The 26,984-nt window shown below is 46.9% G+C and overlaps 1 protein-coding gene and 1 non-coding gene across 5 annotated transcripts; both read right to left on the minus strand.

Annotated features, from left to right (window-relative positions):
• Nucleotides 1-1,775: 1,775 nt before the first annotated feature.
• Nucleotides 1,776-1,848, minus strand: TRNAG-CCC (transfer RNA glycine (anticodon CCC)). Its single transcript has one exon. It is a non-coding gene; the product is annotated as a tRNA-Gly (tRNA).
• A 4,006-nt stretch (nt 1,849-5,854) lies between these two features.
• On the minus strand, nt 5,855-26,756 carry AK2 (adenylate kinase 2). Of its 4 annotated transcripts, XM_055397557.2 has the most exons (7): nt 26,590-26,751; nt 17,849-17,974; nt 15,446-15,556; nt 15,222-15,316; nt 10,032-10,104; nt 8,747-8,942; nt 5,855-6,728 (listed from the first exon to the last, which is right to left on the minus strand). In XM_055397557.2, the coding sequence occupies exons 1-7, from the start codon at nt 26,686-26,688 to the stop codon at nt 6,724-6,726; spliced, it is 705 nt and encodes a 234-aa protein (XP_055253532.1). In that variant the 5' UTR covers nt 26,689-26,751; the 3' UTR covers nt 5,855-6,723. The 4 variants fall into 4 exon arrangements, with proteins under 4 accessions (XP_055253532.1, XP_088700832.1, XP_088700827.1 ...); XM_088844706.1 differs by lacking the exons at nt 5,855-6,728; nt 26,590-26,751 and adding an exon at nt 26,085-26,560 and having other exon boundaries at nt 6,747-8,942; XM_088844701.1 differs by lacking the exon at nt 5,855-6,728 and having other exon boundaries at nt 6,752-8,942; nt 26,590-26,753.
• Between the last annotated feature and the right edge of the window lie 228 nt (nt 26,757-26,984).

Here is a 26,984-nt window from a genome sequence, read left to right on the forward strand (position 1 = left end):
ATACTTAGTCATTTCCTTAGGATATTTAACAAAGTAGAATTGCTGAGGCGGAGCTGCCAGCTAGGGAACACATACGGAGCACCACAGGCTTTAACACTGTTCTAAAGTGTCCGAAGAATCGATGCTTTTGAACTGTGGTGTTGGAGAAGACTCTTGAGAGTCCCTTGGACTGCAAGGAGATCCAACCAGTCCATTCTAAAGGAGATCAATCCTGGATGTTCATTGGAAGGACTGATGCTAAAGCTGAAACTGCAATACTTTGGCCACCTCATGTGACGAGTTGACTCACTGGAAAAGACTCTGATGCTGGGAAAGGTTGGGGGCGGGAGGAGAAGGGGACGACAGAGAATGAGATGGCTGGATGGCATCACCAACTCTGTGGACATGAGTTTGAGTGAACTCCGGGAGTTGGTGATGGACAGGGAGGCCTGGCGTGCTGTGATTCATGGGGTCGCGGAGAGTCGGACACAACTGAGCGACTGAACTGAACTGCAAGTGTCTGATATACATGAACTTGATTGCGCCAACCACAAGGGGGAGGTACCGCTCTCATTCCTTTAGGGCAATTTTGAAAGGTTTTCAAAGGATGAGCCGACAAATTCTCAGCACACTCAGCCTAGTTCAGCACCTCAAGGTAACCCTGCCGTGGACACACACAGACCTCTCTTGCTCTTTTGCACTCCTTCTCATTTTGGCTTCCAGAAGGGCAGTTCCTGCAAGCAGCCAACAGGTGGTCTGTGGAATAAGGGCAGGTACCAGAGGTGGTTTTGGCAAACACTCCAGTGTCAAGCAGCCTTTCCTGGTTTGGTGTGGTAGCCATGGTGGGTGGAGGTGGCACTGGGGAGTAGGAAAGGGTTAAGACAGACATTCTGAAATACACCTGGTGGCTACGGTAAGGTCCTTTTATCCTCAGCAAGTGACCATGGGAAGGGAGAAAAAAAGGGTCATTTATTGGGCTGCTGCTGCTAAGTCGCTTCAGTCGTGTCCAACTCTGTGCGACCCCATAGATGGCAGCCCACCAGGCTCCGCCATCCCTGGGACTCTCCAGGCAAGAACACTGGAGTGGGTTGCCATTTCCTTCTCCAATGTGTGAAAGTGAAAAGTGAAAGTGAAGTCGCTCAGTCTTGTCCGACTAGTAGCGACCCATGGACTGTAGCCCACCAGGCTCCTCTGTCCATGGGATTTTCTAGGCAAAAGTACTGGAGTGGCTTGCCATTGCCTTCTCCGATTTATTGGGCAGCTGTTATATTTCATATTGACTCTGCCCAGCCATAGACAGGTACTATGATCCTCATTTTACAGTAAGTTCGTTGAGGCTTCACAATGAAGTGTCTCCCCAAGGCACACAAGGGAGCTACAGTCAGTGCCAAGATCTAACGACAGGTCATCTTCATCACCCCCAACCCAGGCCCACAACCACTAAGCACATGACTGAACACTGAGCTACAGTAAGACAGGGGTTTCTCCCTCTTCTGAGGGACTGCTGTGTCCCACAGCAAAGGATCACCCAATTCACGGTCAAAGCACCCATCCGGAGTTTGGGGGAAGCAGGAAGAACAGTGGCCTGTGGTTGAGCTTCAGTGGGTCCTCAAGCCTACATATACATGCCCCTGTGCTCTTCTGTGTTTTTGACATTACTTTTACAGAAAACAATATTTATTATTCATTTATTTGGCTGTGCCAGGTCTTAGTTGCAGCATCTCTGATATTCATCTCGGCATGTGGGATCTTTAGCTGTGGCATACAAACTCTTAGTTGTGGCATGTGGGATCTAGTTCCCTGACCAGGGATCGAACCTGGGTCCTCTGCACTGGGAGTGCAGTGTCTTAGCCACTGGACCACCAGGGAAATCCCTCGACATTACTCTTGAGCTGAAAACCTTCTCTTCCTTATGCCTGGTTTCAAGCATATTTCTAACCAGTTGCAGATTTCCCAAGAATTCTAGAGGCTCACTAGGTAAAAGTTGCCAGTAAGTGCCAGTGGCCTCTGTACCTCCCCTTGGGCCATGACCCCTGCCTGGAATGCCCATCCTCCCTCCATGGACCCACCCCGACCCACCTCCTCCACGAAGCTACCCACTTCTCTGCAGTCTGACTTCCTGCACCACGTAATTAGCACTTTTTCCACATCTCATTTCTTTTCCAAAACAGACTCAAGGCAGTTTACAACACACATTGGGGCACAGAACACTAAAATTACAAAAGCAGAGTTTGGGTGAGGTGGAGTAAGAATCTCATTAAGAAACCGTAGCAGAGGAAAGCATAGCAAGTGAACATTAGGGGAGCTTTCCTACAGCGGGCAAAAAGGAAACAGTAGAAAATGAAGCATTCCTTATCTAATCGAAGAGTGCAGACCAGCTAAATAGGAAGCAAAAGGATCTCCTAGCTCCAAGCTCGGAGAGGTTTGTCCCTAAAGTCTTTATCTAAGGGACCCCATACATCATTTTCTATGCAGCAATGTTACCCTCAAAGTGCAGATCTATTTAGCCTGAGTTACCAGCATAGGCTGGGGGACCTAGGTCTTGTCTTGCCCTTGCTCTCTGACACCTGTCTTTCTCCTCTCTTCTGCTCTCTGCTTGGGGGCATCTCATCCAGACTGGGTACCTGGAAGGGGCCTTCTGTGAGGGCAGCTCACCATCGCAGTGCCCTGGATGACTCCAAACACAGAGCCGCCACATTCTCAAGACATCAGCAGGACAATGCTCCCTCTGGGGTGTGGGAGCCATGAGACGTGTGAAGCTGCAGCCTGAAAGACTGCAAGGCAGAGCCTCCTGTTGCCACCCTTCCCAGAAGCAGGGGTTATTCCAAGAGCTCTGCAAATCCAACACATTGGTGCCTTCGTGCCTCTAACAAGGAAGCAAGAAAGCAAAGCAACACAGAAAATAACTTTACCCTGAGGGGGCACTCCTAACCCAGGCCCTTCACTGGGGTAGAGCAAACCTACTCAGGTTTCTTCTCTGTTCATCCAGGCTTCTCTGTATCACAGGTGCCTTCAGAATCTTTCTGTCTTCCAGAAAAATGTCAGAGCAATTGGCACAATGGTGTTGCACGGAGTCACAGACCAGGCTTAGCCGTTCATAGGTATAGGAGCCTCAAAATGAATACATATAAGATGAGATAATGATAGTACTTACTTCCACATGGTTATTGAGAAGAATAAATGAGATAATATATGCAGAACCTACCAAACAGTAAGCATGAAATATGTTAATCTATTATTAATTATGAATATACAAAAATACAGAATTCTACATACAATTTCAGGCATCCATAGACTTCCAGATCTCCAGATTAAGAATTCTTACAAATTAAATGTCCATCAACGGATGACTAAAGAGGATGTGGTACACATACATAATGGAATACAACTCAGACACAAAAAGAATGAAATAACACCATTTGCGGCAACGTGGCTGCAACTACAGATTATCACACTAAGTAAAGAAGGAAAGAGAAAGACAAATACCTTATGATATCATTTCTATGTGGAATCTGAAACACGGCACAGATGAAGCTCTCTACAAAACAGAAACAGACACACAGACATAGAGATCAGACTTGTGGTTGCCGCGACGGGGGGAGGGTGGGGGAGGGAAGGACTAGGAGTGTGGGATTAGCAGATGTAAACTATTATATACAGGATGGATAAACAACAAGGTGTTACTCGATAGTACAGGGAATTATCCAATCTCCTGGGATAAACCGTAACAGAAAAGGATATTAAAAGGAGAATGTGTATATATATGTGTGTGTGTGTGTGTATAATCAGCCATTTTGTTGTATAGTAGAGATTGGCACATTGTAAGTCAACTACACGTCAATTTAAAAAAAGAAAAAAAACAGAAGAATCTTTAGCCTAGTCTGGTTCCTGACTCAGGAAGACGACAGCTCTTGCCCACACCCACATTTTCACTGGGCTCTGTGAGCACACACTGAGCACCTGCTGTGTGCCCATGCAAAGTCTGGGTCACCAGTGTCGTCAGCACATCTGAGGGCTGGGGATCATTCCCATTCAACGGCTAAGGTGCAATGATTTGCTGGAAGGCTGGTGGTGGAGGAGCTGCTGCTGAAACCTCATTTCTGACTCATGTGGCTTCCTCCTGAGAAAAGGCTGGTTAGGCTTCCGGAGGACCGAGCCTGCTCTTCACCCCGCTCCGTCCTGTCTGCGACATTTTGTGCACATGAGATCCTAAGCACATACCTTGGGTCCTCAGACTGTCAATGATTTCCCCCAACCTGGCTCTGGTGGTGTGGGGCGTCCACGAAAAAGAACCCATCTGGAAGGGCCCTTTCTGCTGCAGTGGCACCAAGTCACTGGATCACTTCAGCAGCAAGGTGTCAGAGACCGTGCGAGTCCTGACTCTGCTCACGGTGCCCTCAGGAATGTGACCACTGCTGAGGCCTGGTCTCCTTACCTGTGACAGAAGACAGCACTGACCACCTAGGGTGGTTTGCAGGGGCTGGGGAGAGGTCAAGCAAGGTCGTGGGTGTGGGGGTGCTGCACAGCACCTGATGTGTCAGTCCTCCAGAAACGGTGGCGACTCTTACCTCATCCAATCTCGATTTCCAGAGAGGAGGCCAAGCCCAAAGGAGCAAGCAAGAGCTCACCTGGTCTTCTTCTAGTTTATCCTTTCCACCCATACCACGTACCCTCCCAGGCTGCTCTGACAAAGATTTCCCTGTTTGCTGCATGATGATCAAGGAACGGAAGAAAACCTTAATGGGGCATTTAAATACTTTGGGGAATGAAAAGATCAGGGCAAATAAATCACCTGAGAATGACCCTGCAGAGGTAGGGCACGTGGTAGAGCAGGAATGCCTGCCTGGAGAAGGATGGTGCTTCCAGCTCAGCTCCATCCGCTTTCAGGAACAGCAGTCACTTCTTAGAAACCCCAGTGCAAAGGCAGTCCATTCAAAGAGCACGAGAGCTTCAGTTTGGACAAATGATTTATGCTCCTTTTTGCAGGGGAAGAAATGGATTTACAAAGAAGCAACCAAGGGTATTAAAGAGGCAGCTGAAAAGGCAGCCCAAAATCTGGTTTAGGGATTAGAAGCACTGGCTTTCTAGGCTGCGGACAAGGGTTTGCTTAACGATCATCCACCCTGGCAGGAAACAGGTTATTTTTCTATGTATCCTTGGGTTCAGCTAGCATTTATCCAGTGTCTGTTGTGTGCCAGGTACCAAGTTAGAAACCTTCTCCTTATAAACTTCATTTACTGCCAAATGAGTCTGAGAAGGTAGCATCACCAACCTTTTATTAAAAAGTATTTATCACCTTTTGGCTGCGCTGGGTCTTTGTTGCTGCCCGTAGGCTTTCTTCAGTCGCGGAGAGCACAGGCTACTCTCTAGTTGTGTGCGCTGGCTTCTCTTGTCGTGGAGCACAGGTTCTAGGGCACGTGGCCTTCAGTAGTTGCTGCATGTGGGCTCAATAGTTGCACCTTGCGGGCTTCAGAGCACAGGTTCAGTAGCTGTGGTACATGGGTCCAGGTGCCCTGCGGCATGTGGGATCTTCCCAGACCTGGGATTGAACCAGTGTCCTCTGCATTGGCAGGTAGAGTCTTAACCACTGGACCACCACTAGTCTCTTTTTCACACGAGGAAACAGGAGCAGAGTAAATGACTGGCTGGGATTTGTTGTACATCCCTGAACCCAAAGCACAGCACTGTCTCCACTGGCCCAAGCTGCCTCTGTCCTTGGGCTCAAGAAAATCCTGCAGATGAGCTGAAGGCCAAGAGGGAGCAGACTCTTCTCACGACTTCTAGTGACCCAAAGAAAGGGCTTCCAAGTCAGATCCAGAATTCAGCGTCACTTACTAGCCCACATCTCCTTTAAAAAATGCCACAACAGGGGATACAAACTTTTAACACACTTTATTTAGGGGCCAAACAAGGCAGCATTTGGACAGTTAAGAAAGGCACCTCATTGAAAATACATCACAGTGTTGTAGAGTGATCCCAGTCATAGGATTTGAGGATGGAAAGGACAGTCTTTGGATAATGTTGCTTAGGACACTTGCTCATTCATTAAAAAGAGTCCTTTCACACGATGTGGATAGAGGAAGGCAAGAGTGCAGGACTGTGGCGTACGCTGGGTGGCTGCTGAGGGCTCACCCATGAGGGCTGGTGTGCTGGTAAATCAGCGGTGAGTATGGAAGGGAGGGACACCAGCCTGCCCCATGACTCCAGGAAGCCGGATTTGTTGAGACGCTGCCCCCAGGAGCACACTCCATGTCTCTTTCATGTGGGGAGATGATGTTCTGATTTCACGGTATGGGTAACCAGGATTAGTAATCAACTCCTGCCCTGTTCCAAGCTATGGGACAGACAGGACAACAGTGTGATTTCCTGCATTCCTGGGCTGGCATGAGGTTCTGATAAAAGCTGAGGTCTCAGGGCACTGAGACCTGTCCAGTTGTCACCAGTCCAAAGTAAATGAAAACATGATTCCTTAGAAGTAATACTGCACCTCCTTGTTTCTATTTATACCCTCCAATCAAGTGTTTTAAAAAATTAATTTTTCCCTTTGCTTATACTTTTAAGAGTCCTACTCCATGTAAAAGAAATTGCTTCACGGCAACACAGCTCCTCTCCCCGTCTTGGGCCCTCACCACTCCTCCCTCCCCATCCTTACCCTGACCGCCCCTCCCTCTGCCCAGCACCAAAGAGCAGGGATCATGCCGTGGGGTGATGAGTAGTGGTGCAGTCTCGCCTGGCCTTCTGTTACTAGGCTGAAATAAAGAGAAGACAAGAGAAAACAAAATGGGTTTTTAAAAACCAAGTAAACATCAGAGAAGGTTGGCATGCACACCCCAGCAACCAAATGCATTAAACACTGGACATTTCTCTGCCAGGTGAAAGCTCTCATGCCTGCTGAGGTTAAGGCTCTGGAATTAAGCAAAGCAAAAATTGAATTCTACCCACCCCCAAAAGGACATATGTACCTCCAATGACCTTCCCTTTCCCATTGGCAGCCCAAATATCACACGTATGTGTGTGCACGTGTGAATGCACGCGGACGGATGACAAATATTTGAGCACGGATCATGCACACTCTATCAGCAATCATTCAAGGACCTCAACTTTGAGGCCAAGTGCCTGCAACTGTCCCCAGTCAAAGGGGAGTCAACTCTAAGATTCATGAGGCCACCTCACCCAGAGAAGCCCAGATCCCTACAGACACAGCAGACAGTTTTGATTTCACTCCCCTTCCTTGTCCGTTCTCAGAAATCATGTGCTTCCCAGAAACATCCCATGCCAGACTGGGTTTCCGTTAAGAATGGGTGGAGTTAGTTTCCAACCAGGGAAACAAGGCAGAGCAGAGCCAGCAGACACTCACTTGAAGCAGACAAAGAGGGACACAGATGGCCACGTACCGCAGCCAGTTTCCAGGACAAGCCCTCTGGTGGTCCCATAGACAGCAGGAGAGCTCAGGTCAGGTGGGGACTGGGCACTTCCGAGGCCACTGCACTGAGTCACCAGAGCACCCTGGGCAGGTGGCATTATTTACTGTTCCTGTCACTGCCTTTTTAATGGTTTTTCCAGAGCCTGCTGCTTTTGTGGTCCCTCATAGCAGTCTATTAATTCCTCTGTTTGCCACAGATCAAACCAGAGACCAAAAGGCACAGTATGGACCTCAGGAAATGTCTCAGAGCGGGGAGCTGAGGTTAGGAGGAAAAGTTGGTTACTGCCAGGTGATCTTATTTTGGGGGTGGTCCTTTCCTGGGGAGACGGTGGCCACCACTGGTCATGACATAAGGGGTGAAGGGCTAGACATGGAAGGGAGAGGATTGAGTTCAAAAGGGATATATCTGATTTCATATCCTGTAGAGACTGGGCTTGAATAAATTCTAATCAACATGATCCCCAAATGATCGTCAAAATCACATTTTGTTCACACCTGGAAACAGAGCAAACATTAAAAATAAAGACAAATCTATCCTGCTGTCTTGGGGAAGTGGACTGGCTGCTCTCAGATGTCCAGCCTGGATGTTCAGAAGATAGTCTGAATTCAAGAGGTTTAAACCAGGTTTCACCTGGTTTAATTCTCTGGCATCAATTTAGTATTCAACACAGGTGCTGAATGATTCCTACTTTACAGAACCAGGGTGCAGATCACAAAAATAATTCAACTTGGTCAGGCTCTTTCTATGGTGATACACTCTCCCAGTAATTTCTGGAATCTATAAAGTAAGTGCCTTTTCCTTCCTGTTTAGGGGAAAGAAATAAATGATCCCTTTCCACACTGACTCATTGACTTTTCATTATGGGTGAGAAAACAAGTGGAATTTCTGGCCAAAAGTCTGCCATTAGGAACTGTAGCCCTGCCTGACTGCACGTGACTCAGGACTTCTAATTAGCTGCTGGAGATGGAAAAATACCCAGGAACTTGTCTGCCTGGTGGATACCTGAGTTAGTTTATTTTGGTCAAAAATAAAGTGTATGGCTAAAGAAGTAAACAGTCTCGTCTACAACTTAAGAAATATAAGAGTGTACACATACTGACACACGTGTGTGCACGTGTGCACACACACACACATACACACAGATGAGATGAGACTTGCACACACGCCAAAGGTACATGAAGCAAGTGCTTTTTTAATCAATACATCAAATGATATACTTGCTGGCCTGAGGAAGCTTCCCTCTGCCTATTCTGCCATTCCCACCCACTCGGTCAACAGGGAAAGGAAGAAGAAAGAAATTCCTTTTTGGGCCCAACATTAAATAAACATAACCAAGTCTTTACATGTGGCTTTGGAGAAGGCTGCTAGGATGCTTGCAAACACGACGTCAGGGGTCTGGGATGCATCGATGGCAGAGTGGATCCCCCGTTTACTGTAGTACTCCACCAGCGGGGTGGTTTGAGTATGGTAGGCCTCCAGGCGGATTTTCAAGGCCTTCTCATTATCGTCTGATCGGCGGATCAAGGGTTCCCCAGTGATCTGAGAACAAGAAGAGGGCGATGAAAGGCTGGGACTTGGCAAGGTCTCCTAATCCAAGGCCAGATGCAGATCTGAGATGCTGTCTGATCCCAAAGTCCATCACAGAGAAAGACAATCTAGATTTCCTTCAATAGGGAACTATGAAGACCTTCACTATTCCCAGCAAGCTGGTCCCAGGAGACCACCTGGTCCAGAGAAACTGGGGCGCCTGAAACAGCAACTGTGAGAACAGGGCTGAGGGAGGCGATGGGCAATGTCTTTCTTTCATAGCTGGTGCTCAGGCTGTTCAGCTTCCAGGACAAACACTTCGAGGGTCAGAAACAAGAAAGACAGAGGCCAGGAGAAAACATCAAAATCAGAGCTGCAGTAGTAATTACGACCTTAACTGCCTCAGTTTTTTTACCAGGCCATCAACGTTCTAAAAGTGGCAAGTCGGGGCGGGGTGCTCCCTGATAAACTTGTCTCATTTGACAAAGCTTAACTTCAGGAAATTTGTTCTGTTGTGGCCTGCATGTTCTAAAACAGACGAAATGAACTATTTATGGCAAATATTACAGCGACTATGTATGAGACCCTCCCTTTTACATCTGCAAACAATTGAAGACTGTCATAGGAACTTGGCAGTGTTCACCTGGCCAAGCTCTTCTGGAATCTGTAGGGCATAGTAGAGTCATTAGAGAGGATATTCTTCTAAAGCGGGGCTGATCAACAAACCTCTCTTCAGTTCTGTCCTCCCAACCCTGGCTTTAATTCGGGCTTCCAAGCAGCCTTCTCCTCCTGATTAGTTTACCACTGAGGTTCCCATGATGCCAGGAAGGGGCTGCTCTGGACAAAACAGGTACAAACTGGGCACCATCAAGTAGCTGGCACTGGTGGCTACCTCAAGGTCAAACAATAGATCGCCTGGAGGGACACTCTAAAGATGAGCCACAGTCCATGTGATTTACGTGACAGAGATACTTATCATAGTTTAATGATGCTGGTAGGAATAGAGGGAAGATGAGAACAAAAGGAAGAAAAAAAGAAGAAAAGGTGAAGAAAGAAAGAAGAAGGAAAGAAAAGGACATTTCCCGTCCTGAATTTACATACATCATCTTTCATGGGCTCCTTTGGGGGGTTGAACTCCTCGTGGTAGGAGCGGCCACTCTGGGGGTGAATCAGTCTGCAAGACAGCAAATGAACATCAATCAGGCTGCTGGAACTCCAGGGGTCTCCAAGATCACAGGCATAGACAGAGAAGCTGGATGCAAAGACTTTAATCCAGCAGAAAAACCAATTACAGGCATCCTGTGCTTAGGAAAGTAACTGGGCTTAGACCAGAGTGAGTATCTTTTCTCTTTGACCTAACATTAAAATAAGTGTCTGGCTGGCTGGAGGCTGGCACGACAGCCTGTGGGCTGTGTGTCCTATAGGTCTCACACAGCCACCCATGTATTCACCTGTTCATTCAACAAGTGCTGACTAACTGCCTAGTCCAGTTCAGGTCTTGAGCTGAATCCAGGGGCTACAGAGAAATGAGTCAAGATCCCTGGTCACAAACAGTGCTTAATGTAGTTCAGTTCAGTCGCTCAGTCGTGTCCGACTCTGCGACCCCATGAATCACAGCACGCCAGGCCTCCCTGTCCATCACCAACTCCCAGAGTTCACTCAAACTCATAGGGAGACAATGTGGAAATAAGTAACTACAGTAGACGTGGTAATCCTTTAACAGAGACTTGGACAACATGCCATGGGGGACAGAGGACAGAGAGACTATCCTTATTTTCTAACCTACTTTGGGTAAAAAACAAGAAAGGCGCTATAGGAAAAAACATGTGCTCTGGACGCAGATGCCACCAGACAATGCCACACACCTCTGTGACCACAGAGACACAGACAGCCCAGCCATCAGAGGGCAAAACTCAAGGTGTCAAGAAAACTGACACATTAAGTCACAGAACAAAGAGCTCAAGAAGAAGCTTTTATCTGGCACAGGATATGTAGCTGGCAGCTGCATCTCTGCCATGTCCCCTTAAGCAATAAGCCCATGCCCCTGACTGGCAGTGGCCACATCACAGGAGCCCCGAAACCTAAGAAGGGAAGGAGGCAGGCCAAATGCTGCTCCATGGCTGGGGCCCTCTTGGGTTCCCGTGGTCTCCCAATTCCATGCCAACCAAGATCTGCTTATTTAACCAACGGCTGCTCTCCTCATGAAGTCTGTTAGACCAGAGTTCGCAACGTTTTCTCCCTCTTGGCAGGCACAGCAAGTACTCAGCGTGCTGCTCTTGTGGCGGAGGGGGTCAGTATTTCAGCACAGCAGTTGGGAGAGTCTGGGTCAGACTTCTGAAGACACACACATTTGCAAAATGCAGCACTGTGTTTTCATGACAGCATACTTTTGGGGGGCCAAGGGGTCCATTTATAGAATAAGGTGGTTGGTCGGGGGACAAGTGACTGCAATCACACAGCCCAAGTTTGAGCCTTTCTTTGAGTTGCTGGAGGGGTTCTTCTGGTGCATTCACTGGAAATGAGGCCCACTGGGAGACCCAGAGAGAGGAAGAGCAGGAGCTGGGCTCGGCTACAGCTTTCTCTTTGGGAAGGGCTGGGGGCATGAGATGGGGACCATATTTCTTTTTTCTGGCTGAACCTCGCAGCATGTGGGATCTTAGTTCCTCAACCGGGATCTGAACCCATGCCCCCAAGCAGGAAGTCTTAACCACTGGACCACCAGGGAAGTCCGTGGACCATGCACAGGGCACATAGCAGCCAGGCTGCAACAAACACAGCTCTCTCCTCTCCACATCTCTACAGCAGCTCTCGCTCACTCTCAGGTTCCCTCAGCCCTCCAGTTATGCATAGACACACTGCTCCTTCTCCACCCCCAAACATCATTTTAAGGATGCAAGACGCATTTCCTAGAAGGCAAAAGAAACCAATCTCCAAGTTCTTAAAATGTGATTGGTCTCAAGGACCAAAACAGCTCTTAGAGCCACTGAGCCTGGCCTGGAGGTGCAGATGTGGGGGACCAGGCTGGGAAGCGACAACCACTGCTGGCTTGGCTGCGATACTTCAGACACCTGTGTTCTCATCCACAGAATGGCAATGGCATAAGACATAAGAAACCAATGAAACCAGAGAGCCAACACTGAACGGGTTAAAACAAAACCCACCAGCCATACTTATAACAAGGAATAAAATAATCACCCATACAATTATTAGAAGTGAGGCCTCAGCCAATTCAATCTTATTGTGTCGGATAAGATCCATATTAAACTGGTTAGTTCCTGACTCTTTCTGGCAACCATCGGCACAGTGGACGATGACGCAGAAAGCAGGCTTTTTTTTTTTCAATTTAAATAATTTTTATTTAATAAATGGTACAAAGCACAATGCCAAAAACATTAACAGTTAAAATGTCACCAAACGAAAAAAATACTATAGAATACGCAGTTGCAAAAAGCTACATTAAGTTATTTTACAACTGGCTCAAGCTGCAAAAAGAAAAAAAACCTAATACCATACCTAAGTTATCCCTCTCTCAAAATAATGCCATTTATATTATAAACCACAAGCTCCCCATCAAAAGACGGGAACTGCTTTTGTTAATTCATATATATATATATACATGACTGTATCACTTTGCTATACACCTGAAACAAACACAACACTGTAAATAAAATATAGTACAATATAAAATAAAAATAAGTAACAGATCTTTGGGGCTTTACACTGAGTTAGAGTTCCTATCAGAGGGATCACCGCACCACAGCCACACTGAATCCTCATGAAGGAGGCACACGAATGACTGGGTTACAAGAGTTACGGGAATGAGAGCTGCTCATTTCCCAGAAACTACAGCTCACAGAAAGCCAACAAAGGCATGAGATACAGCCCATTCACTTTTGAATGTCTAAAACTCAAGAAGTCCACATCACTAGTTCTGCCACATGACTAGTTATACATGCGAATGGACTTGGAAAAGCACTTTCACAGTCTGACCTGTTCTGTTTCCTCCTCTGTGAAAGCACTCACTTCCAAACCAAGAGACTGAGCTGTCCCTCTTTTGCCCTCCACAATGCTGGAGCTCGTTCTCAGAATCTCTCGTTCCCCACCAGCCACCTTCAGCCTCGTCACTCCACAGGTGGATCACATGAGGCTCCTTGGTGGGGTCCTTGTCTGTTTCTTCTTTCCCTCAATTGAGCCTGTATACCAGGACCAAGCCAATATTCTTACAATGCTGTACTGGCCAGAGCACCTAGTGGCTTAAGAACATCCCATGACTCCTGACTCAGGCAGGTCCTCTCTGCTCCTTGGCAGACCGTGTACCTTCTCAACCTCTCTCATTCTACCATCCAGCCTCCCAGGCCATTTCTCCAGCTCTGGACATTCTTGCCTCTACTTTCTTCTGGGAAAGCCTCAAGAAAATCCTCTCTATCCAGGAAGGTCAAGTCTCACTTTATGCCTCTCTCCTAGCCAACCTGCCTGCAGCTCTCTTACTGGACCGCTACTGCACTAAACAGCCCAGGTTTCATTAGGGTTTGTGGACACTCTGAGGTCAGAGATGCGCACTGGTATATCCTCTCTTGGTCCCTTGCTCCCAGAGCTGTGCTGTGCACAAAGCAGGCACTTAGGAAGCTGGGCCAATCAGATCAAAGGTCCCTTGTGTCATCTAGTTCTGTTAACATTTACTTTGCAGTGTCTGGGACTCCTGCCCTGGTGATGTCCCTTCCTATCAACCCTACTGCTTCTTGGACTGTATCAACTTTGCCTACTCTGTGCCAGTGCAAAGAAACAAAGAATCTGCACTGAGGGAAGCTATGTAATAGCTGGAAGTATGAAACCTGGACATTTGAAAAGGGAATTAATACAAGGTGCATTCCCCTGTATCTAACACCGCCTTCTAGAACACCTCTAACACTTATTCTGCTGCCTCTCTCCTTAAAGACATGAACTGCAGACACATGGGGGAAAATGCTCCACCTCATTAGGAAATCAAAGTAGTACATTTATAATAAAAAAAATCATGTCCCCCTTAATTACATAACTTACATGTACTACAATGGTCAGAGCATCAGTTTGACAGTAGACAACTAGAAAAAACACAAACATACAACAGCAAGGGAATAATGAAGTGAATGAAGAAGGATGGTTCATCTATTGTGAAATAACATGCAGCAGTGAGAAATAATGGTCACAGGAGTCTGGTTCAAGATGGAAAGCTGACCACCTTCCTGAAATTCCATTAAAATGACTAAAGGGGTACTTCCCTGGCGGTCCAGTGGTTAAGACTTTGCCTTCCAATGCAGGGGGCGTGGTTTCCATCCCTGGCTGGGGAGCTAAGATTCCCCAGCCTTGTGGCCAAAAACCAAAACATAAAACAGAGACAATATTGTAACAAATTCAATAAAAGACTAAAAATGGTCCACATCAAAAAAAAAAAAAAAACCTTTAAAAATAAAGTGTACTATTGGTACAGTAATAGACAAATAGATGAATTTTTTAAAAAGTAAATAAAATGACTAAGGGATAAAAATGAGCTATGGTCTATAATAAAGATAAGAATGGGCGGGTCTATTAGCAGTTGGAAGCTTCCCACATATCTGGAAGGCAGCACAAAGCAGATGCAGAGCAATGGTGAAAGGGTTAAGTAAACCATGGCCTAGAGCAACGGCACTCTTTAAGAGCCACTTGTCAGAAGCAGGAGCGTTTCTGTGTTCAATGTTAACTCCCAGAGAGAAGTCAGCACTTTAAAACAAAACACACAAATAAATTAGTGTTTTTTGCTAAAATGGCTGTACCGTGAACAACATTTTCTTCAATTTTCTAAAGTCTGTGAAGATGGTCCTACTATTTTTATAACAAATAAAAAGCCTACAGCAAGGTATGGCCACTCCAACTGAAATCAAACTTAAAAAGCACTAAAATGGAGATACACTTGTAAGCAATTTAGTATTTAAGCACCCACATGAGCAAGGTTCTGACTATGCACAACATGCTATATATCATGCACAGCGGTTCCTTGAAGCCGGTACTATTATCCCCATGCAACATAAGGATACAGCCTTAGAGAGGTTAAGAAACTTGCCTAGGGTCAGAGTTAAAAGGTGACAGGACTGAGCTGCTGCTGGACTTCGGATCCCTTGCTCTTCTTTCCACATCCCCATCCCATGTCACCAAATAAGATCAATCCACGTGGAAACGGCACTAAGCTTCGTGGCTGGGATTAGGCCAGAGCAGATCCCGTGGTCTGCCAAAGCTCTGAAGAAGCATGAAAAGAAGGGACCTTCAGGGGACAAATACCTTCCTGTGATTCTCCGGATGAGCAGAGAGTCTGGGATGCTGAATTCAATCACAGAATCAAGCTTCTCTTTCCTCTTCTCCATGAGGTCATCAAGCTGTAAAAAGAGCATGTGGCCCACCTAAGCTACCAGAGCTTGATAAGACCCATTTCCCTCAAAGGAATAAAGAGATAAAGGGCCAGGATTTGCTTTCCTGCCTTGGTGAACCAAAACCTAGTCACTCACCATTTCTGCCTGCCTCACGGTCCGAGGGAAGCCATCTAGAAGAAAACCATTTTTGCATGGAGGGGTCTCCAAATTCTTTTCAATGAGCTCCACGACCATTTCATCACTCACCTGTAAGTCAAGAACAAAACAGTTGTTGGGGTTATATCCATTAACTAGGTAGCATTAGCCCAGCTCCAGGGTTACAAGTCTGTGTCTGTATAGCCTGATTACTAAACAGGTTCTTGATCCCAAAGAAGCAAAAATCAGAGCAACTATGGAGTGGCTCCCTTTGGAAGATTCAGTTTCATGATTATTTCTGTAGTTGCCACACACATATTCTCGTCCCTTGAGACTCTCCTGTGTCCCAGTAATCCGGGAGAGGAAAGAGGATTCCAGGGCCTGTCACCCCACCTGGAGACCTTCAAGTCTTAGGTCCCAAAGGCCTCTCTGGCTATTAGTCAGAGTCCTAACCATCAAATAACAGCTTCTCAGCAATTAGCTATCCTCTAGACACAAGAAAGTGAGGGTACAAGGCTGGGAGACCACCTGAGGAAGGCTCCAGGAGAGAATGAGGGTTGACCAAAATGTCAAAAGGCACCAACTTAACCTGTTTCACAATTTTGATTAGGCTAACAGTAAAGTGACCCAGGCCACCTTGGACATGAAGCAACAGAGAAGTTTACTGACCTGACGAGACTGGGTCAGAACCAAGAAGCCAGCCCAACACCCTCTGAGCCTTTCTGAAAACCCTAGTGAGGATCCTCTTTGCCTTTCAAAAACTGGTTTTCCTCCTGGGTTATCACTGGAAGAAAAGCTCCCTGCCAGTGTTCAAGTGAAGGCTGTAGCTAATGCTCTTATCTCCTGGGACCAGCTGTGAACTTGGGGACAAAGTATAAGCTCTACGACTAAGTGAAGGCTGGAGATAAGTAATCTTATTGCCACATCCCATTTTTTTCTCAGTACAGGATCTTCTATCAAGGTCCAAAATCCAAAATACCCAGCTCTCAGGAGTGACTGACGGCCTCACTCACACAAAGGGCAACCTAGAAGTAAAGGGGCAGTGGGCGTGTCGGCAGAGCTACCCCAGCTCCAGAATCTCAAAGCCTGACGGGAGGTAACTCAGCCCAGCACCTGCCCTAACCAACATACTAAGATATATAAAGACCAGAGGCCCAAGCACAAAATGATTCTTCCCAAGACCAAGTCCCAGAAAAACGCAGTTACAATTAAGCTCTGGCACCCGGGCGGTGCTAGTGGTAAAGAATCCACCTGCCAGTGCAGGAGACATAAGAGATGGGAGTTCGATCCTGGGGTTGGGAAGATTCCCTGGAGGAGGGGATGGCAATTGACTCCAGTATTCTTGCCTGGAGAACTCTATGGACAGAGGAGTCTGGCAGGCTACAGTCCATATGGTCGCACAGTCAGATACTACTGAAGCCACTGAGCACACACACTAACCAAAAACGATCTAGTGGATAACAAATTGTACTTCTCCTATCAGATCAACTGGACTAAAAACAAGAAAAAATGTTATTATATTCTCCAAATAAGAAGGATACTTTTGTTAACTGCCAAGCAACCCCTCTGTTAAGAGACACAGAAGAGAGTCACAAAAGTAAGTAGAAGCACTCTGTGCCTTCTTGAGTCCTCCCTTGAAGGACCCTTGAGTTCTGGTCTAGGGATGTCAGTTTTGTTTTTGGCTCTAAAAACTAGGGGTATATCACAAAATACGCCTGCACAAAGGAACTTCAAGAATACTGTGAATAAAATCATTGCCATAAATTCTGAATGAACCAAGTAGACTTGCTAATGTAAAAGTTCATATAATCTTCCAGTTTGTTAAAACACCCCACAGCACAGGGCTGTCCAACAGAACTTTCTACAATGATTAAAATGTTCTATCTCGGGGCTTTCCTGGTGGCACAGTGATCTGCCTGAATGAATCTGCCTGACAATGTAGAAGACAGGTTTGATCCCTGATCCGGGAGGATCCCACATGCTGTGGGGCAACTAAGCCCATGTGCCACAACTACTAAGCCTGTGCTCTAGAGCCCGGGAGCCACAACTACTGAGGCCACATGCCACAAGTACTGTGGAGCTCATGCTCAAAAACAAGAGAAGCCACCGCAATGAGAAGCCTGCACACCGCAACTGGAGAGTAGCTCCCACTTGCCACAACCAGAGAAAAGCCTGAGAAGCAAAGACGATGCAGCATACCCGAAAATAAATCAATAAAACTATAAATATTAAAAAGTTCCATATCTGTGCTGGATAGCAAAAACCTGAAATGTGGCCAGTGAAACTGAGAAGGTTAATTTTAAATTAAAATGAATTTCAATAGCTACATGTGGCTGGTGGTCACCCTGGCAGGGCAGACCTGGACTGAGGGCGATCAACATTTATTGGTCCCACTGAACCTACCAGCTTCCCGGCATCCATAGTCGCCTTTAGCTTCTTTCCCAGCTCTGAGCCAGAAGCCACCATGGCCCTCAGCATGTCTCCAGTAGCCAAATGGCAGACACAGAAGTTTTCAGCCAATTTGGGCGCCTGTGGAAGGGAGGACAAAACACAGGATATGGTTAACAGTGCAGGCCTTGGAGTCTGACTGCCTGGGTGTGAACCTGACTCTGCCACTTACTGGCTGTGTGCACAAATGCCAATCTCCTTGCCTGTAACAGGGATAAAACTACCTTGCATTGTATTCTAACCTATGATTATAGGGTTGCAGGAAGAATTACATGAGATAATACATGGAAGGCGCTTGCAACAGTGCACCTAGCACAGGAAACTGTCATAAATATCAGCTATTATCACTGCTTTCATTAGACACACTAGTGACACATAAGCCTCAGCTTCCCCGTTATGAATGGGAATAGAAACAGACAGTTGCTCTGAAGTTTAAATGAGTTCATGTATATAAAGCACTTGGCAAATGCCCGGCAGGTAATATGTTGAATGAATATTTGCCAAAGGAATGGATGTGTGGATGTCAAGTACTGTGTTCACTAGTGTGGGAGGCCACTGGAGCCAGATGCAGAAGTCTCCCCCTGGCAGACTCAGTTTTCCCCTTCCCTGCCATTAGGTAGCTGCATTACCTGGGCCAAATCACTTAACCTCTCTAGAGGCACAGTTTTCTAATCTGTTTAAAATGAAAGCACAAAGGCTCCATCTCAAAAGGTAGCAGTGAGCATCAGATGAGCTATATATGAAGACCACCTGACAAGCAGTGGGGCTTCCCAAGTGGTGCTGTGGTAAAGAACCCACCTGCCAATGCAGGAGACATAAGAGATGTGAGTTTGATCCCTGGGTTGGGAAGAATCCCCTGAAAGAGGAAACGGCAACCCACTCCAGTGTTTTTGCTTGGAGAATCCCATGGGCAGAGGACCCTGGCATACTACATTCCATAGGATCGTGGAGTCAGACATGACTGAAGCGACTTATAACAGTACAGCACCTGGCAAAGTAAGCTCTTAGTAGTTTCAGTAGGCAGGATAGCCTTTTGGTTAAGCGCATGGGCTTCAGAGTCAAACTGCCTGGGTTTCAGACACCAGGTCCATCAAGACTGGATATGTGACTTGAGAAAAACTGTATCAATTTTGTACATTTTAAATTTCCTCTAGGTAAAATGGAGATGGTACTGTCATCTCCTGTATCACTGGACTGACGAGATTATGGAGAATCACTGTAAGTGCTCAGGAAGCATCAACTGTTACTGTGACCCTGGCCTTAATTCCATGTTCACTCATACGCCTCTTCTAAGAACCTTGCTGGGAGCCAGTGAAACAGATGAATAGGAGACACTGCCTCTGTCCTCTGTGAGCTCACAGTTCAGTAGACCTCACAACTGAACGAATACCAAAAGAAGAGACCCTGGACAGCTCCACACTGGTTTTGCAGAGGCAAAAAAACCCGCAGAATTCAAAAGGAATAGAAGCAGTTCAAAAGCCTAACATTTACCTTTCTGGTTCAACTGTTTTAGGAAATAAGGAGGGTGGGGACCTTGTTCAAACCAGTTTGTTGGGAGTTTTTTTAGATGCACATGATAAAAGCTAAATAGACAGGGTTCAGTGCAACAAGTGCTGATTTGTGAGTCACGGACTGATTCAGCTCAAGCAAAGAACTGACTTCTGAGCAAAACAGAATTCAGGTGAGGTGTTAAAAATAGCACTTTAGAAAAGCAGTGAAGGTCAGGCCCCTCTGGCAATGGAAAGTCTCTGGTCCTTTGGGCTGGCACAGTGGCCACAAAACCAGAAGGCTGTGCTTTTCTGGTGATCTTTCTTCTTGTTGAAATTAACTTGCGTGGAAAATTTGGAGGTCATGCCTTTCCCAAGGGAGAGACTAACCAAAACACCAGTGAAGCACGGTCAGCACAGAAACTAATCATCCTATTTTTATCACCCTAAACCACAGGACACTTTTGTGCTGTTCCAGGTGACTGGACTCTGCAGCTCTGGGGAACAACACTCCCAGAGGGAAGGGGTGGCATGGAGGAAGACTAACTCCTTCATGTTTTGCTGGCTGCACAGGAATCATTGTGGTGGGCTGCAAAGAGCATGAACTGAGGAGTCAGACAGATATGCATATGAACCTGGCGGCCCCCCAAAGCTGTATGACCTTTGGCTAGTTACTTGACTTCTCAGAATCTGTTTCCTCACCAGTTAAACGGGGGACAATGTCTACTTCACAGGGCTGTTGTGAGGATAAACTGAAACAAAGTACCCAAAACATCAGACACACTGTGTGTGTGTGCGCTCACTCAGTTGTGTCTGGCTCTATGCAACTCCCAGGCGGATTCTTTACCAATGCACCACCTGAGAAGCCCCAGACACTGTAGGCATTCAGTAATTAGAAGACCTCCTTCATGGTCTTTATTTTATACACTATTCTTTAATTGCAAACTACAGAAGAAGCCTGATGAAATGGCTGCATTATATTCCCCTGACTTCATGCATATACTTTAAAGCAATGCTTCTTCTACTCCAAACCAGCTAAGGGTGCTGCTAAAATACAGATTCTAATTCAGCAGGATGGGGCCTGAGCATCTGATTTTAAACGTGCCTCAGGACTGGCTATGCTCTGGCCCCTGGGCCATACTCTGCTACAGTTGAAGCCCTAAGCCACATGTCTCACCAGCCACGGGTCACCGTTGAACCCAAGAAACAGGCACCCCACCTGTGTGAGAAACCTGTGGTTCGGGAAGGTGTGGGTCAGAAAGGCTCAAACTGTTAGCATGGGAGGCAGCATGGTGGGGCTAGCGCTCTCCAGCTTCAGTGTGTCATCACAATCATCTAGGGCACGTGCTAAAAATACAAAGCCAGGCCCATCTTTAAAGTGTATGACTGAACGACTTTCAGACCTGTTATGGGGACTTGGTAAGATTATATATCCACAAAAGAATTCAGCACATTGCCCAGCATTTAGGGAAATAAAGGGAAAATGATAGTCAAGATTTGATTTAATCAAGATCACTTGTCTTCTCGGGGGCTTCCCAGGTGGCTCAGTGGTAAAGAATCCACCTGCTAATGCAGAAGATGTAAGAGACACGGGTTTGATCCCTGGGTTGGGAAGATCCCATGGAGGAGGAAATGGCAACCCCTCCGGAACTCTTGCCTGGAAAATTCCATGGACAGAGGCGTCTAGTGGGCTACACTCCATGGTGTTGCAGAGTCAGACTGAGTGACTGAGCACACACAGTTGTGTTCTCACCTCAAAATCGTCTGTGCAGTCCTTCCCACTGTCACCTCCAGTGCTTCTGCACATACAGCTGCAATCATCTAAAATACTGCTGGACACACTACCCACCCCGCAAAACACACACACATTCAGAAGCCTCAGCGTTCCCCCAGGGCAACGAGGGAGAAGTTCTAATAGCTTAGTAGCGTGCTCCATGTCCTCCCCAACCAATTTCCTTTACCTCCCAAGCTATTCAAATTTGCCTCAAGCCCCCTACCTGGATGCCCTGCACCACTGCTAACAGCTGCTCTATGTTTGATTTCCAAATACATAAGACTCTCCAAGGACCTTAGCTCAAGGTCCTCTCTATGCAAGAATACCCTCTCCCTTCCCTTGAATGATCCAAGTTCTACCCTCCCCCTTCCAAAGTCAACTTCTGAGCATCTCTCCCCCACCAAAAACCTCCCCAACTATCCTTTCTTCCTCTGAGAAGGAATCATCAGCTAACTGGGTGTTTGCAAGATGCCAAGCAATTTTTCCATGCATTGTTTTACAGTATGTATAATACATAACTGGAGAAGGAAATGGCAACCCACTCCAGTATTCTTGCCTGGGAAATCCCATGGACATAGGAGCCTGGTGGGCTACTGTCCATGGGGTTGCAAAGAGTTAGACATGACTTAGCAACTAAACCACATAATACAAAACAAATACAGGAGGTAGTAATTATTTTTATCTGCATTGTACAAATGAAATTCAGAGGCTGCTGCTGCTGCTGCTACATCGCTTCAGACGTGTCCTACTCTCTGCGACCCCACAGATGGCAGCCCACCAGGCTCCTCTGTCCCTGGGATTCTCCAGACAAGAACACTGGAGTGGGTTGCCATTGCCTTCTCCATTTCAGAGGCTAAGTTGCCCCAAATTGCAAAGTTAGTAACAGTAGATCTGGTAATTGGTCCCAAGACTGTCAAGCTCTAGCTCTTATCCATGACACTAAATAGCCTTTACTCTGCAGCTCTAGCAAGGAACTTACCTAACAAAACATGCCACCACCACCCCCAAAGCCTTAGTGGCTGTCCTCAGGGAAGGTGTGTATGTGTTTTTTGTGTGGAAGGGAGTAAAGGAGGCCGTCACAGTGCTGGCAATGTTCTGTTTCTTGATATGGGTACAAGCTACACAAGCGTGTTCACATGTGAAAATTCATCAAGCTGCCCTCTTAAGATGTCTGCACCTTTCTCTATATGTATTATACTTCAATTAAAGTCTTTTAAAAGCACAGAAACTTGCGTTTGAATTTTAGCTCTTTTAACTGACCATGTAACCTCAGGTCAGTGACTGAGACTATTTCCTCATCTATAAACTGGGTGTATCAGTCAGTAGGTAGGAGAAAGAATGGAACATTCTTCACTGGGAGGGTAGGCGGAAGAACAGAAGATTCTCAACAAATCATAAGTGAGTGTCTCAGTCATGTCTGACTCTTTGCGACCCCATTGACTATACGGTCCATGGAATTCTCCAGGCCAGAATACTGGAGTGGGTAGCCTTTCCCTTCTCCAGGGGATCTTCCCAATTCAGGGATCAAACCCAGGTCTCCCGCATTGCAGGCAGATTCTTTACCAGCTAAGCCACAAGGGAAGCCCAAAAATACTGGAGTGGGTCACCTATCCCCTCTCTAGCAGATCTTCCCGAAACCAGGAATTGAAATGGGGTATCCTGCATTGCAGGCAGATTCTTTACCAACTGAGCTACCAGGGAAGCCCTCAGCAAATCAGAGTCCTTGTTCTAACCCTGAACTATCCGAGCAGTTGTCAGTCCCTCATCAATACTTCCCCTGTGGTACTCTGCACTAGTAAGTATTGCTTGCATGTATGTTCGTTTCTGCTTCTATACCTAGACTGCAAGCAACACAGGATGGTAATGCTGTTCAAGAAATCATTCACAAGTTCAAATCCTATCTTCGCTACTTTACCTATGTCCTAGGGCAAGATACAGACTGGGCCTCAGTTTATCAGTAAAGAGGCAAAGATAACAACAGGACCTTCCTCCAAGGGCTGAAAGATTAAATCAGATGACATTAAATCTGGATTAAAAGGATTAAATCTCTGGCTGGGGGCGTGGGGGAGATGGGGGGGAATACGGGGAGTCTGTCACAGAACCCAGGAAAGGGTGACTATTTTGCGATACTACACCCTCTTGAGGGCTACCCTGCAGCTCTAGAAAGGAGCTTACCTAAGAAAACATGCACAGGGTAGGAGACAAATCTAACCCAGGGCAGCAGAAAGAGCAGGAGCTCCAGAGTCATTCAGATGCAAGAGCAGCCAATTACTTGCCCTGTAACCTAGAGAACAAGCTCTTTGGGCTTTAGTTTCTCTAGCTGTAAAAGGGGGAATAAGAACACGGGTCTCACTGAGTTTGCTTCTGCACTGTGTTAGCACACAGACATAAGTGACCAAGCCTGATCTGCAAGGCGGCAGCTGACAACCTACACACGCTGGCCGTGAAGAACCGGTGTCAGCTGGACACATGGAAGAAACTACGAGAGGGGCTGGCAGAGGAAAACAGGAAACACGCTGTAGTTTTGGCCGCACCCTAGGAACATCCAACCCCAAAAGGGAGACAGGGAAATAAAGTTATTTAAACAAAATAACAAACCCACGTGGTCCAGATATTTTAGACATTATTATGGAGAAGGCAATGGCAATCCACTCCAGTACTCTTGCCTGGAAAATCCCATGGACGGAGGAGCCTGGTAAGCTGCAGTCCATGGGGTCGCAAAGTCGGACACGACTGAAGCGACTTAGCAGCAGCAGCAGCATGCTGATGCAAAAGCAGGCAGTTTAAAAATGTTTAAAATTAACTTTTAAAAGGAAACAATTATTTCAGTCATGCCAACATTGCCAACATGCTGCGTGTGGCCATTAAGATCCAGTGCAGTCAAATCAGAGTCGGACACGACTGAAGTGACTTAGCAGCAGCAGCAGTCAAATACATAAACACTTAAAAAAATACTCATAAAAAAATGAGACTTGAAACGCAAATGAATAGAAACATAAACATTTACTCCTATTTATTTTTTATGGAATATTATGTTTTTCTACAAAAAAGATGGCTTTTAGAGACACACACTGAAATATTTACAAATGACATGTTACAATATCTGGGAGCTTCTTTAAAATCATTTGTGAAGGGAGACTAGATGGGGAAGGAATGGCCACCACCTGATGGCAGCTGGGCCTGGATGTGTACCTTGGGGCTCATTACACTATCCTGTCGTCTTTTGTGTATTCTAACTCTTCATAACTAAAAGCTGGGGTGTGTCTGCAGGCTACAAGCTGCTACAGGCTGCCATTCTGCAACCTCTGATTTATGAACAGTTTTAACTTTTTAAAACTACAACTGCCAGTATCCCTATGGTTCCCAATACCTTAAGAAAGGTGTACAGAGGTTAAGCAACTTGTGCAAATTTTACCCTTTCAAGTCCCAACTAAAATCACATCTCCCTGACTTCTATAAGGCCTTCTCTGATATACACCCTTATAAGTCAGCTCCTAAGTAGAATTACCCTCAAAACTTCCTGAGTACATCACCCTTTACTCTGAGATACAACTGAGTTCGGGGTTGAGGGAATGTATTATCAGTTAAGATGAGTGAGTCAACAATTAGTGAACACCTACTATGTGCCAGGTTGTCACCTAGGTGTGGTTCACACACATATAATTTTCCAGTATCCTTGTTAACTTTTGGTCTAGAGGGACAAGGAACTTCTCCGTCTTGTTTACTGTTCTATCTCCAATGTCTGGTGCTCAACAAATGCTGAACGCATAAGCATTATCCCCATTTTTCAGCTGAGAACAGTGAGGCCTAGAAGTTACAAGTTTGTTAAACTGTCAAGCTCTTGCCTCAGCACTGAGATTGGCTGTCCGTTTCACAACCACCGAAATTATTAACTTCAATATGAACAAAGAAAAAACAAAATCAATGCATTTGAGTTACCTTGTTTATCTTGGTCACTCACAGCAGAAGTCCAGAGTTTGGGATTAATCATACCTAGCCACAGGTCACCTAGTAACTGCGGGTGGCAGCAACAGGAAAGGGGAACCTTCAGTATGAAGGGACAAGGGGATTAGGCAACTGTGGGCATCAAGGGCAAATCGGCTCTGGCTACAGAGAGAAAAGGGAACGTGGTCTTTCTTGACTGAGTGCGTGCGTGCTCAGTTATGTTCAACTCTTTGCAACCCCATGGACTGCAGCCCACCAGGTCCTCAGTCCATGGGATTTTTCAGGCAAGAATACTGGAGTGGGTTGCCATTTCCTTCTCCACGGGATCATCCCCACCCAGGGATCACTGGCAGGTAGATTCTCTACCATTGAGCCATTTCGGAAGCCCTTCTTGATCTAGTAGCCAGAGCCGAAAAGCAAAGTCACAGGAAAGAACCGAATCCTCCCAGACTCCCCTTCTCTCCATCATCCGTATCTAGTAACCTCATCAAGTGCCAAGTAATGTGCTGGGTGTCGCAAGAGTTCCAAGAAAGAGTAAGACAAATTGTCTGCCCAGACTTTGTAATCTTTGCAAGGACTAGGAATAGAAGAGGGGGCACAGAGCAGCATCCAGAACCCCATTTCCTTAGGAGCTCAGATTTTCAGGAATTCTCTATTTAGACCCTAACAACCAGCAAAATCCTGAGGTCTGCAAGGGGCGTGGGCAATTCCAGGAGGATAATAACCCAATCTACGGGCTTCCAAATCCTGAGATCATAAATCTCATCCCTGATCTATGGGCCCATTATGTCCCAGGCGCCAAGAGAGGCCTCACGGTCAGCAGAAGGTGACCTCACTCCAATCATGCAGAGCCTTGAGGTTCCAGGCTCCTTAAGGTCAATTTTACTAACTTGGGAAAGTCATCTGACCTCTCCAGGCCTGTTTTCTTATCTGTTCATTGAGGTACCCTCTCCCATCCACCTAACTTGGCTCAGACAGGTCATACCTCACTTCTCTGAGCAGTTCTCCTTATCAGCACAGGACAGCTCGCGCTTTCCCCCACGTCCGGGAGATGCTCCTCCGCCTTCAGGCATTAGTCAATACCAGAAACGTAGCCCTACCACGAATGCCGGGAACGTAACCCACTGTCAAATCGCACTGAATCTAGGGTCCCTGTCTTCAACTCGGGTTCCGATCTACATGCCTCAGTCCAGGGCTCACCCTTACCCTTCAGATCTTCTCAGCTTCTAAACCCTAAAGGAATCTACTCAGTCCTTTGATCCCCTAACACAGCACCTCAGGCCTTGGACATTCAATAACTCTAACTCAGACTCCCTCGACTCCAACTTGGACCCTCCCCAAAACACTTGCCAGAACCCCAGACGCCAGCCAAGGAACCCCCCGTCCAGGCCTCAGCCCGCGCGGCCTGAGTCTGGGGCGAACGGGACCTTCGGCCGCCCTGACCTTGGAGTTCCACGGGCTCCACCGACAAGCCCGGCTCAGCAGCTCACCTGGGTACCCTTGCCGGCTCCGGGCGGCCCTAAGAGCACGGCCCGGATGCCTTTAGGAGACTCTGGGACCGGTTCGGGCGCAGGCACGTTGGGAGCCATGGCCGCCAAAACCTCTCACTGCTCAACCCACCCGCACACCTCTCTGGTCCAGCGCTTCCAGGCCATCGCGCCACGCACGCCACGCACGCCTCGCTCGCCGCTCACATTGGTCCGTCGCCACGTCCGTCAGTCCGCTCCGGCCCGCCCCTGAGCGCGACGGAAACTTCAGCTTACCAACCAGGCAGCCAGACTGGGGAAAGCTGCTTTTGATTGAACAGAATCGGTGAGTGAGTAGGAAGGGGCGGACCACCATGTACGAAGAGGCGGGGCTCGCGCCGGGTGTGCGGAGTGGGCGG

The sequence above is a fragment of the Moschus berezovskii genome, chromosome 2 (assembly GCF_049115385.1).
Source record: "Moschus berezovskii isolate FMDL1 chromosome 2, NW_MosBer_1.0, whole genome shotgun sequence".
NCBI lineage: Eukaryota > Metazoa > Chordata > Mammalia > Artiodactyla > Moschidae > Moschus > Moschus berezovskii.